General features: G+C 45.1%; 1 protein-coding gene across 1 annotated transcript in view; it reads left to right on the top strand.

Moving 5' to 3' along the window:
- Positions 1 to 12141, top strand: part of LOC142311866 (cholesterol transporter ABCA5-like) — a 214307-nt gene that overhangs the window by 130035 nt on the left and 72131 nt on the right. The window contains exons 16-19 of the mRNA XM_075350671.1: positions 66 to 156; positions 301 to 440; positions 566 to 685; positions 4671 to 4866. Of these exons, the coding sequence (XP_075206786.1) occupies positions 66 to 156; positions 301 to 440; positions 566 to 685; positions 4671 to 4866 (547 nt within the window). The remainder of the gene's footprint in view (positions 1 to 65; positions 157 to 300; positions 441 to 565; positions 686 to 4670; positions 4867 to 12141) is intronic.

Genomic DNA, 12141 nt, shown 5'->3' with positions numbered 1-12141 from the left:
AAGTGTTTGCAAGATATTTTACTTATGTGCTTATAAGTGTCTTTGTGTCTTTATATTCCTTTTAGATAGGAAAGCTGTAATATCCAATGGAAGACTGAAATGCATTGGGTCATCCTTGTTCTTGAAGAGAAAGTGGGGAATTGGCTATCATTTAAGGTATAGAAATGGACTTTTATATAAATACTAAAGGTCATCATGGAATGCTGGGATTTGTAGTTTTCTGACCACACAAATTTTCTATTGCACCCACCACTACATTAGTGTTTTCAATGATTTTGTTATGTCTCTGGCAATGGTCAGGATGCAGGTTCTTCCATCTTGTGACCCTGAGCAGATGACCTCCATCATCAGGCAGCACATCCCCAGCGCTCAGCTGTCCGTGCAGAATGAAGAACAGATCACCTATATGTTACCTTTTGAAAACATGGACAGCTTCTCAGGTAACTAATAATCCTTCATATCTCGCACTGCCGGATGAGTGTAATATTATCACCACTGGATATTACTAGATATTCATAGAAAGATCATTGTGATTATTACATTTTATGAATTATTTGCATTATAGACCTTTTTACTCACTTGGACAGACGTGTGGGAGAGGACGTTGTCACTTATGGAGTCTCCATGACCACATTGGATGATGTTTTCATCAAACTGGAAGGAGAGGCAGAACTTGATAAGGGAGGTAAGGAGAAAGGTCATGCTGCACAATCAGAGGACCTACTGATGGGAATACTGCTCCCTATGTAACCAACTACTATAATGCTGCCCCTGAGTATACAAATATAACTACTATAATACTGCTAATTATGTACAACAATATAACTACTATAATCATTCTCCCTATATATAAGAATATAACTACTATAATACTGCCCCTATGTACAAAAATATAAACTACTATAATACTGCCCCAAATGTACAAGAATATAACTACTATAATACTGCCCCAAATGTACAAGAATATAACTACTATAATACTGGTTCTATGTACAAAAATGTAACTACTACAAGGGGCTGCTGATAAGTCTTTGGCTTTACCCAGAAAGAAATGAGATAGGATTATGAAAATGTACATTTATTCCACATACTCTCCACTGATGTCAACACACTTCTTACATCAATATTCCAAGTTCTTTAAGCCTAGCAAAAAGAAGGATTTTGGTTGTGCCTTAAACCAGACATCCATAGCAGCCATGGCATCAGAAATGGTGTGAAATTTGGTACCCTTGAGGTGTTTTTTCAGGTTTGGAAACACATGATAGTCCAAGGGAGCTGGATCTGGTGAATAAGGGGGCTGGTCAACCAGCTGGAAGCCCAGCTCTGCCAGTTTTGCCATGGTCGCTTGTGCAGTGCGTTGTCTTGCAGGAACAAATTCCTTTGGACAGTTTGCCGCGCCTTTTGTCCTTTAGAGCTGCCTTCAATTGGTCCAAAAGTTCAATGTAATACCTTGCATTGATGGTGGAACCCTTTTGAAGGTAGTCCACTAGCAGCACGCCCTCCTTCTCCCAGAACACAGATGCCATCACCTTAGTGGCTGATTTTTGCCCTTTTGAACTTTTTTGTCTGAGGAGAGCCACTGTACTTCCACTCTTTTGACTGCTCATTGTTTACAGGGTCATACAAATAAGTCCAGGTCTCATCCATAGTGACCAGTCGATCCAGGAAGTTCTTATGTCCGTAAACACTGCTAAATGGACCGGGAATTTTTCACTCACATGCTTCTCTGATCTGTTGTCAAACATTTGGGGACCCACCTTGCAGATATCTTCCTCATGTCCAAATGTTCATGGACAGTGATTGGCGAACCCGAACTGTAAAGGTCGAGGTCCCTACCGAACACAGTGTTCATGCACACGATCCCAAACATGAGCTTTCCTGGGAAGCTCATATTATAGTTCAGGTGCAGGTGCTGTAAAAAAAAAAGCACATTATTAAAAAAACATTATGATTATATTTACAGGTCCCGCAACGCATCCTTCAGGCTCTGTCTCCCAGCTGCTTCTGCTGCCACGTCCGATCATAGCTGTGCCCCCAGATAACCACCACTGATTACAGGACCTTCCATGATGTCATAGCCATGTGACCAGTCTGGTGTGAATGTTGTACAGACATTGGGTTACAGACTGGTCACATGGCTATGATGTCATCGAAGGTCCTGTTAACTTCCGGGGATATTCACTGCACTACTTGTCACTCTACAGTCTTTGGCTGTTTTTTGCTGTGTTCATAGTGACGTCAGGGTTCACCCGAGTCCATGGTTCATGGACTCGATTAAACTTTGACTGTCACTGTGCGAGTCGCGGATTGATATCACATGGCACGGCGCACAATCTCCTGACAGGCGGGTCGGCTGCATGTATTTCCATGCAGCTGAGGCGCTCCTGTCAGGAGAGTGTCAGTCTGTGTCGGGTGATACCGATGCAAGAATCGCACAAGTCATACGCAAGTGGAATCATACCCTCAGTGTCAGCCTGCTTCTCTCTCTGTAGAGACGCTTGTCCTTACAGAGCGATGAAGCAGAGCTGACATTGCTCTCTCTGCTTCTCACTCTGTATAGATGCTGTCTGTACAGAGTGATGATGAATTAGAGCTGACATTGATTTCCCTGGTTCGGGCTCTATATAGATGCTGTCTGTACAGGGCGATGAAGCAGAGCTGACATTGCTTTCTCTGCTTCTTACTCTGTATAGACGCTGTCTGTACAGAGCAATGAAGCAGAGCTGACAATGCTCTACCTGTGGACTACGATGGACTAAGGATTTTTCATAATAAAGATAGAGTCTCTAATGGTTTTTTTTTGTTTTATTTCTAATGAAAAAAAATAACTCTATGTATTGTGGTGTTTTTTACTGTTTACTAGAAATTTATGGTGGCCATGTCGAATTTATCATGACACCATGAGTTTCGGGTTTAGTACCAGCTGAAAATACAAACCTAGTATTAACCCCTTTATTACCTAGCGTGCCACCGCCATCAAGGCCGTGGGATGAGCCAGGTAAAGTGCCAGGAAATGGGGCTAAGAAACAATGAGCCATTTCCAGGGGTTGCTGTGGCCTGTGGTTTTTAGGGTGGGGGGCCAAGAATGCTTGGGCCCTACCGTGCTAAGAATCCCAGCCTCCAGCTATCTGGTTTTACCTGACTGGCGATCAAAATACGGCGGGAGCCCACACATTTTTTTAAAATTATTTTTTAAAATAATTAAAAAAAAATTAATGGGCTTCCTGTATTTTGATTGCCAGCCAAGGTAAAGCCTGGCAGATGGCAGTGGCAGCCCATAGCCGTCCACTTTATCTGCGCTGAGATCAAAAATACTGCGGAGTGCAACGTCTTTTTATTTTCATTTATTTATTTTTACACTAATATATGTGTGAGGGATCCAACAGCCAATCACAGACACTGTCACGCATAATGGGTATCTGTGATTGGCTGTTGGAGTAACCTGGAATCTGCCCATACATTCTAGATGTTAGAATGTATAGGCTGGTTTCAGGTTACTGCAGCATCTAATCACAGGCGCCCATTCTGTGACAGTATCTGTGATTGTTTGTTAAATATGTTGTTTGTTAAATATGTTAATAAAATGTTTAACAGTAAAATAAAACAACACAGAGAAAAAAATATTTTATTAGAAATTAAACAGAAGACATTTAGGACTCCATCTTTATTACTCAAAAAAACACCCTCCGACGTAGTCCAACGGCGGGTGAGCATCTTCAGCTCTGCTACATCTGTGCGAGGAGACAAACACAGGTCTGCTCACACAGACTCAGCTGAGAGCTGTCAGAGACTTCAACCGAGTACATAACTCCACTGACTACAGGAACTTCCATGACGTCATAGCCATGTGACCAGTCTGTAATACAACATTCACACCAGACTGGTCACATGGCTCTTACGTCATGGAAGGTTCTGTAGTCAGTGGTGGTTACCCGGGACGACAGCAATGATCGGACACGTAAGCAGAAGCGGCGGGAGACAGAGTCTGCAGGGTGCGTCGCGTGACCTGCAAGTATACTGACAAAGTTTATTATTTACTATATTCTTTATTTTACAGCCTCTGTGCCCCATCCCATAACTGTAAAGTCCAAGTTCGGTGTTCGGACGCAAGATTGTGTTATCTCAGAACCTGAACTTTACAAAACGTTCAGGCAGATCTCCCGAACACAAACATCGGGGGGTTCGCCCATCACTATTCATGGATAATCACAAAAAACACGTTCATGGGAAATCCCCATGATGTCTGCTATTGCTTTAGCTGAAATTCATGGATTCTACGTATAAGGTTGTGCACAGCATCGACGATCTCCGGAAAAACAACCACTCTCGATCGTCCAGGACGTTCCTCATCATTGGTGCTGAAGTGGCCCGTTTTAAATCTGAAAGTAAAGGGGATGAATAATTTTGCACACCCCAATTTTCGGTTTATTATTTTTTAAAGAAGTTTAAAATAAGCAATAAATTTCGTTCAACTTCACAATTGTGTCCCGCTTGTTGTTGATTCTTCACCATAACATTAAAATTGTTATCTTTATGTTTGAAGCCTGAAATGTGGGAAAAGGTTGAAAACTCAAGGGGGTCGAATACTTTCGCAAGACACTGTATAACTGCTATAATACTACTCTCCATGGACAAGGATATGTAATATGTGATTCACTGTCTGATTCTAGATTTCAGTGTCTTCGGTCAGGAGCAGCAGACGGTTGATGACTCCTTCTCGGTAGAAATGGAGGAGTCTGTCTTACTTATGTCAGACTCAGGAAACGTGACACTAAGCGGATTTCAGCTCTGGAGGCAACAAGTTCTGGCTGCGGCTCGGATTCGATACCTGAAGCTGAAACACGACAGGAAAACCTTCAGATCTATGTGAGCGGTAACACAAACAAGATGTTAACGACTGAGGAGCCCGGTATCCACAGTCAGTAACCTGTCACAGTATAACCGATGGCTATATATATATATATATATATATATATATATATATATATATAGTATAAAGATGGCGCTACTACAACTTGTGTTCAGGGATCTGACAGAAAACCCCACATTTTGCCTTTATTTAATGCTTCTGTCACATTTGCCCTCAAAGTTAACCCCTTCCCCAGCAGCCAGTTCATTTTAGCATTTTCATTTTTTCCTCCTCATCTGTGATATTTTTTTTAGTTTTGCGTCAACTTGATTTTTTGCAGGATGAGTTGTACTTTTGAATGACGCCACTCATTTTACCACATAATGTACTGAGAAAATGGGAAAAATCTTCCAATGGTAGGGAAATTGCAGAAAAAAAACTGCAATACCGGCATGGATTTTTGGTTGTTGTTTTTGCAGCATTCATTATGCGGTAATTATCATCTTGAAACATGATTCTCTAGGTCAGCACCATTGCAGCAATACCAAACAAGCAACATTTTATGTTTATATATTTGGTTTTTTTTTTTGTTTTGTTTTTTTTTTTTTGTGTTTTGTCTTTTTTTGTTTTTTTTTCATTTTAGTCGTGACAAAAAATTTTGAAATTCATTTACTTTTTTTACATCTCTTTTGCTATTTTCATGTAACTGTTTTATTTTACTTTCATTTAAGCTCCGAGAGGGCTTCTTCATGCTTTATTAATGTCTTTTTTCAGGCAGATATGATGTTTTTTAATTACTTTTTGATGCATTTTTCTTGTGTGAAGGTGCTGCTACCGAAAAATGCCAATGTCGTTTTATTTATTTTACTTTTTTGTGTCTACCATAAAGGTTAAATAATTTTATATTTTGTTGGATCAAATTTTTACGTAAACAAAAATTACAAATTTGTTTACCTTTATTCTTTCATATTTATTTATTTATTTTTTAATGGGGAAATAAATTAATTAAATAAAACTTTTATTAAAGCAAAAATTAAACATTTTATTTATTAATGTATTATTTTTTATATTTTTTTAAATATTATTTTTAAAGGGGGGAAGAAGTTTATTATATTTACAGAAGCAAAAATTACAAATTCATTTACCTTTATTCATTTATTTTTTTAATCTTTTTTTATGGGAAAGAAATTGATTAAATTTAACTTTTATTGAAGCAAAAATGAAACATTTTATTTATTAATGTATTATTATTATTTTTTTTAAATATTATTTTTAAAGGGGGGAAGAAGTTTATTATATTTACAGAAGCAAAAATTACAAATTCATTTACCTTTATTCATTCATTTTTTTAATCTTTTTTTATGGGAAAGAAATTGATTAAATTAAACTTTTATTGAAGCAAAAATTAAAAATTGTACTTTATTTATTTATTAATTTATTATATATTTATTTTTTTAATATTATTTTTAATGGGGGGAAGAAGTTGGTTAACTTTTACAGAAGCAAAAATTACAAACTTGTTTAGCTGTTATTTTTTTTTTATTTTTTTTTAAGGGGAGGGAAGAGTTGATTAAATGAAAAATGTTAAAACTTTTGAAAACTTTTTTTAGTTTCACTTTTTTTTATTTTTCTAAGGGCACATGAACCTGCAATTGTCTGACCATTTTTTCTGTATACTGCAGAACTTCTGTATATATTGGGAAAATAACTGTAATCTATGCAGCCTAACCTGGGGCTCGGTATCACAGAAGTATCACAATGGCAATCACGGGGGAATTCAGCAGGAACTCTTCAGCACCCCAGAATCACATAGTAGTGGGGTCTATGGGTGCATGAAATAGCACATTCTCCTGTCTGCATACTGTAAATGCAGCTGTCAGAGATTTAAGGGGATAACAGGAGTGATCCGAGTTTATATTCAGTCGCTGCTACTATTACAGCCTATGGCTATGGTGCGGGCTCCTGAGCCTACTTTATACTCTACTATATTCTTCACCCAAAATTTGCCAAACATATACTGCAGATGTCGGGAATGGGTTTAAAGAAAGTTACCTCATATACAGACTGCCACTGTGTTTTCCCGTCCTCTAATGACAATGACGGTTAATCAGTGGATTCTGATAAGCCTAGCATAGATGGCGTCACTATTGTTACTAGGATATTATTTTTGCATCGCTACCAGCAGAATAGTGAGTGCAGCTCTGGAGTACAATACTGGATGCAGCTCAGGGTCTGTACAGGATAAGTAATGTAATGTATGTACACAGTGACTACACCAGCAGAATAGTGAGTGCAGCTCTGGAGTATAATACAGGATGTAACTCAGGATCAGTATAGGATAACTAATGTAATGTACTGTATGTACACAGTGACTGCACCAGCAGAATAGTGATTGCAGCTCTGGAGTATAATACAGGATGCAGCTCAGGATCAGTATAGGATAACTAATGTAATGTATGTACACAGTGACTGCTCCAGCAGAATAGTGAGTGCAGCTCCGGAGTATAATACAGGATGTAACTCAGGGTCAGTACAGGACAAGTAATGTAATGTATGTACACAGTGACTCCACCAGCAGAATAGTGAGTGCAGCTCTGGAGTATAATACAAGATGTAACTTAGGATCAATAATGTAATCTATGTAATGGTAGCGTAGCTCGACAGTTTGTAAAATATATTTTATTTCTTTGTCGCTCCATTGGGAGACCCAGACAATTGGGTGTATAGCTTCTGCCTCCGGAGGCCACACAAAGTATTACACTTTAAAAAGTGTAACCCCTCCCCTCTGCCTATACACCCTCCCGTGCATCACGGGCTCCTCAGTTTTGTGCTTTGTGTTGAAGGAGGCAGACATTCACGCAAGCTCCACATTTTAGTCAGCAGCAGCTGCTGATTATATCGGATGGAAGAAAAGAGGGCCCCAGGGCCCCCGGCATGCTCCCTTCTCACCCCACTAAGTCGGCGGTGCTGTTAAGGTTGAGGTACCCATTGCGGGTACAGAGGCTGGAGCCACATGCCGTTTTCCTTCCCCATCCCTTAGAGGCTCTGGGAGAAGTGGGATCCTAACCGGTCATCCAGGCACTGGGACCGGGCTCCCTCCGCAGCCCTTGTGGGAATCTGCCGAACAGGAGACTTAATATCATCAGGGACAGGCCCTGCATCCAAAAGGTACTCTGTGTCTCCTTGGGGACGGTGTATGGAGCGCTCGTGTCACTGACACTGCAGCGGCTGCTGTATGTTTAGGACGGCCGGGACTACCGCGCCGACCGTGCCTGTTTGTCGGCCGCGGTATTAAATTTAGTCCCCGGCTTCTGCGGCCTAGTACCATAACTCCCGCCCCCGGGCCTGCCAGTCAGGGGTAAGGGCGGGACGGTCGACCTGACATCGACAGTGAGGGCTGGAGCATACTTTGGTGTCCTCCTCCCCTCACTGATCACTGTGGTGCACCAGATTCCGGCACTTTATTAGTCGCCGCCCACGGCCCCCTCCTCCCCTGAGAGCTCCGTCAGCCATTTTTACAATCATTCTGCCGGTGGAGGTTTTCAGGAAGAGCTCTGCAGCTCTGGGAGGCCCAAGGCAGGGAATCTGGTGGACACACAACCGCTTTGGGCGGTCGGTAAGCCACACCGGTCGCCGGTGCTGGTCCCCCCAGGGTGCCGAAGTGTATATATTTATTTATATATCTGTATACATTTTCTCTGTTCGGCAGCATTGTTTTTGCTTTTGGCTATATACCCTCAGTGATCACTCTCAGAGGAGACAACAGCATGTCGTCCTCAAAGAGCAAGGGTGCCAAGACACAGGGTTATTTTGCAACCTGTACCTCCTGTGCGGCTATGTTACCTGCAGGTTCCACCTACCCGCACTGTGAGCAATGCTCGGCCCCTGTTGCACTCGCTCAGCCGGAGCCTCGGGCACTGGTGGAGCCCTCGGCTCAGGTAGAACCCCCGGCCCCCACTGTCCAGGGGACAGGGACAGAGTTTGCAGCTTTGGCTGAGAAACTCTCTGAGTCGCTGTCACAATCCATGGCTCAGTCTATGGACAGATGGTCTGCTAAGATACTAGAAGCTTTGCAGTCCAGATCGGTCCTTACACAGGCCTCGGGCACTGTGAGTTCATCGCCCCCAGGCCCCTCTCGGTCTGCGCAGCAGCGTGCTCCTGGGGTGACACCTGAGTCTCACGGGGAGGACTCCGACACGGACCACAGTCCCAGACCGGCTAAGCGGGCTCGCTGGGAACCGTCCCCGACTTCATCACGCTGTTCGGGGTCTCAGCTTGAGGACTCTCTGGAGGATGAAGTGGAGGTCGCAGCTCAGGGCTCTGACCCTGACGTTGCTCTCAATCTTGATACACCGGAAGGGGACGCCATAGTAAATGATCTTATAGCGTCCATCAACCAGGTGCTAGATCTTTCTCACCCACCTCCACCTATAAAGGAGTCTGCTTCGCAGCAGGAGAAACACCAGTTTAGGTTTCCTAAACGTATACGGAGTGCGTTCTTCGATCACTCTAACTTCAGAGATGCTGTCCAGAAGCACAGAGCATTTCCGGACAAGCGCTTTTCTAAACGTCTTAATGACACACGCTACCCTTTTCCGGCTGACGTAGTTAAGGGTTGGGCTCAATGTCCCAAGGTGGATCCTCCAGTCTCTAGACTGGCAGCTAGATCCGTAGTGTCAGTCGCAGATGGTTCATCGCTCAAGGATGCCACTGACAGGCAGATAGAACTCCTGATGAAATCCATCTATGAAGCCATAGGCGCGTCTTTTGCCCCAGCCTTTGCAGCAGTGTGGGCACTCCAGGCTATCTCAGCTTGTCTATCTGAGATTAATGCGGTCACACGTACCTCTGCTCCGCAAGTTGCGTCTTTGACTTCTCAGGCGTCGGTTTTTTCATCCTACGCCATGAATGCCGTCCTGGACTCTGCGAGCCGTACAGCGGTAGCGTCCGCCAATTCGGTGGGAGTCCGCAGGGCCATGTGGCTATGCGAATGGAAGGCAGACTCTGCTTCCAAGAAGTTCCTAACCGGTTTGCCATTTTCTGGCGACCGTTTGTTTGGCGAGCAATTGGATGAAATTATTAAGCAATCTAAGGGAAAGGATTCGTCCTTACCCCAGTCCAAGCCAAAAAGACCGCAGCAACGAAAGATTCAGTCGAGGTTTCGGTCCTTTCGGCCCTCAGCCAAGTCCCAACCCTCCACGTCCAACAGGCCTCAGAAGGGCCAGAGGAACTCTTATGCATGGCGGTCTAAGTCACGTCCTCCAAAGACCGCCGGAGGCACCGTCTCCAAGGCGGCCTCCTCATGACTTTCGGCCTCCCCAAACCGCATCCTCGGTCGGTGGCAGGCTCTCCCGCTTTTGCGACGCCTGGTGGCCACATGTCCAAGACCGATGGGTGAGAGACATTCTGTCTCACGGTTACAGGATAGAGCTCAGCTCTCGTCCTCCGACTCGTTTCTTCAGAACATCTCCGCCCCCCGAGCGAGCCAATGCACTTCTTCAGGCGGTGAACACTCTGAGGACAGAAGGAGTTGTGATCCCCGTTCCCCTTCAAGAACGTGGTCGCGGCTTTTACTCCAACTTGTTCGTGGTGCCAAAAAAGGACGGATCATTCCGTCCTGTTCTGGACCTCAAACTGTTCAACAGACACGTGAGAACCAGACGGTTTCGCATGGAATCTCTCCGCTCAGTCATCGCTTCGATGTCACAAGGAGACTTCCTAGCATCAATCGACATCAGGGATGCTTATCTCCATGTGCCGATTGCACCAGAGCATCAACGCTTCCTGCGTTTCGCCATCGGGGACGAACACCTTCAGTTTGTGGCACTGCCTTTCGGCCTGGCGACAGCCCCACGGGTCTTCACCAAGGTCATGGCATCCGTGGTGGCGGTCCTACACTCTCAGGGTCACTCGGTGATCCCTTACTTAGACGATCTCCTAGTCAAGGCCCCCTCTCGGGCGGCATGCCAACACAGCCTGACCATTGCTCTGGAGACTCTCCAGAGGTTCGGGTGGATCATCAATTTCCTAAAGTCAAAATTGACACCGACCCAATCACTGACGTACCTCGGGATGGAGTTTCATACTCTCTCAGCAATAGTCAAGCTTCCGCTGGACAAACAGCGTTCGCTGCAGACAGGGGTGCACTCTCTTCTTCGGGCCCAGTCACACCCCTTGCGGCGCCTCATGCACTTCCTAGGGAAGATGGTGGCAGCTATGGAGGCAGTTCCCTTTGCGCAGTTTCATCTGCGTCCACTTCAATGGGACATTCTCCGCAAATGGGACAGGAGGTCGACGTCCCTAGACAGGAACGTCTCTCTTTCACTGGCAACCAAAACCTCTCTTCAGTGGTGGCTTCTTCCCACTTCTTTGTCGAGGGGAAAATCCTTCCTGCCCCCATCCTGGGCTGTGGTCACGACGGATGCGAGTCTGTTAGGGTGGGGAGCGTTTTTTCTCCACCACAGGGCTCAGGGAACCTGGACTCCAACAGAGTCCTCCCTTCAGATCAATGTTCTGGAGATAAGGGCAGTGTATCTAGCCCTAAAGGCGTTCCATCGGTGGCTGGAGGGCAGGCAGATCCGCATACAGTCGGACAACGCCACGGCGGTTGCGTACATCAACCACCAGGGCGGCACACGCAGTCGTCAAGCCTTCCAAGAAGTTCGGCGGATTCTGCTGTGGGCGGAGGCCACAGCCTCCACCATCTCCGCAGTTCACATCCCGGGCGTAGAAAACTGGGAAGCAGACTTTCTCAGTCGCCAGGGCATGGACGCAGGGGAATGGTCTCTTCACCCAGACGTGTTTCAAGAGATCTGTTGCCGCTGGGGAACGCCGGACGTCGACCTCATGGCGTCTCGGCACAACAACAAAGTCCCGGCATTCATAGCACGGTCTCAAGATCACAGAGCTCTGGCGGCGGACGCATTAGTTCAGGATTGGTCGCAGTTTCGACTGCCTTATGTATTTCCTCCTCTAGCACTGCTGCCCAGAGTGTTACGCAAAATCAGGTCCGACTGCCGCCGCGCCATCCTCGTCGCTCCAGATTGGCCGAGGAGGTCGTGGTACCCGGATCTGTGGCACCTCACGGTGGGTCAACCGTGGGCACTCCCAGACCGCCCAGACTTGCTGTCTCAAGGGCCATTTTTCCATCTGAATTCTGTGGCCCTCAACCTGACTGTGTGGCCATTGAGTCCTGGCTCCTAGCGTCTTCAGGGTTATCTCAAGATGTCATTGCCACTATGAGACAGGCCAGGAAACCAACGTCCGCCAAGATCTATTACAGGACTTGGAGG

The sequence above is a fragment of the Anomaloglossus baeobatrachus genome, chromosome 5, assembly GCF_048569485.1.
Source record: "Anomaloglossus baeobatrachus isolate aAnoBae1 chromosome 5, aAnoBae1.hap1, whole genome shotgun sequence".
In the NCBI taxonomy this organism is placed as follows: Eukaryota; Metazoa; Chordata; class Amphibia; order Anura; family Aromobatidae; genus Anomaloglossus; species Anomaloglossus baeobatrachus.
The sequence above is the reverse complement of the archived record's forward strand: the minus strand, read 5'-3'. Positions and strand labels throughout refer to the sequence as shown.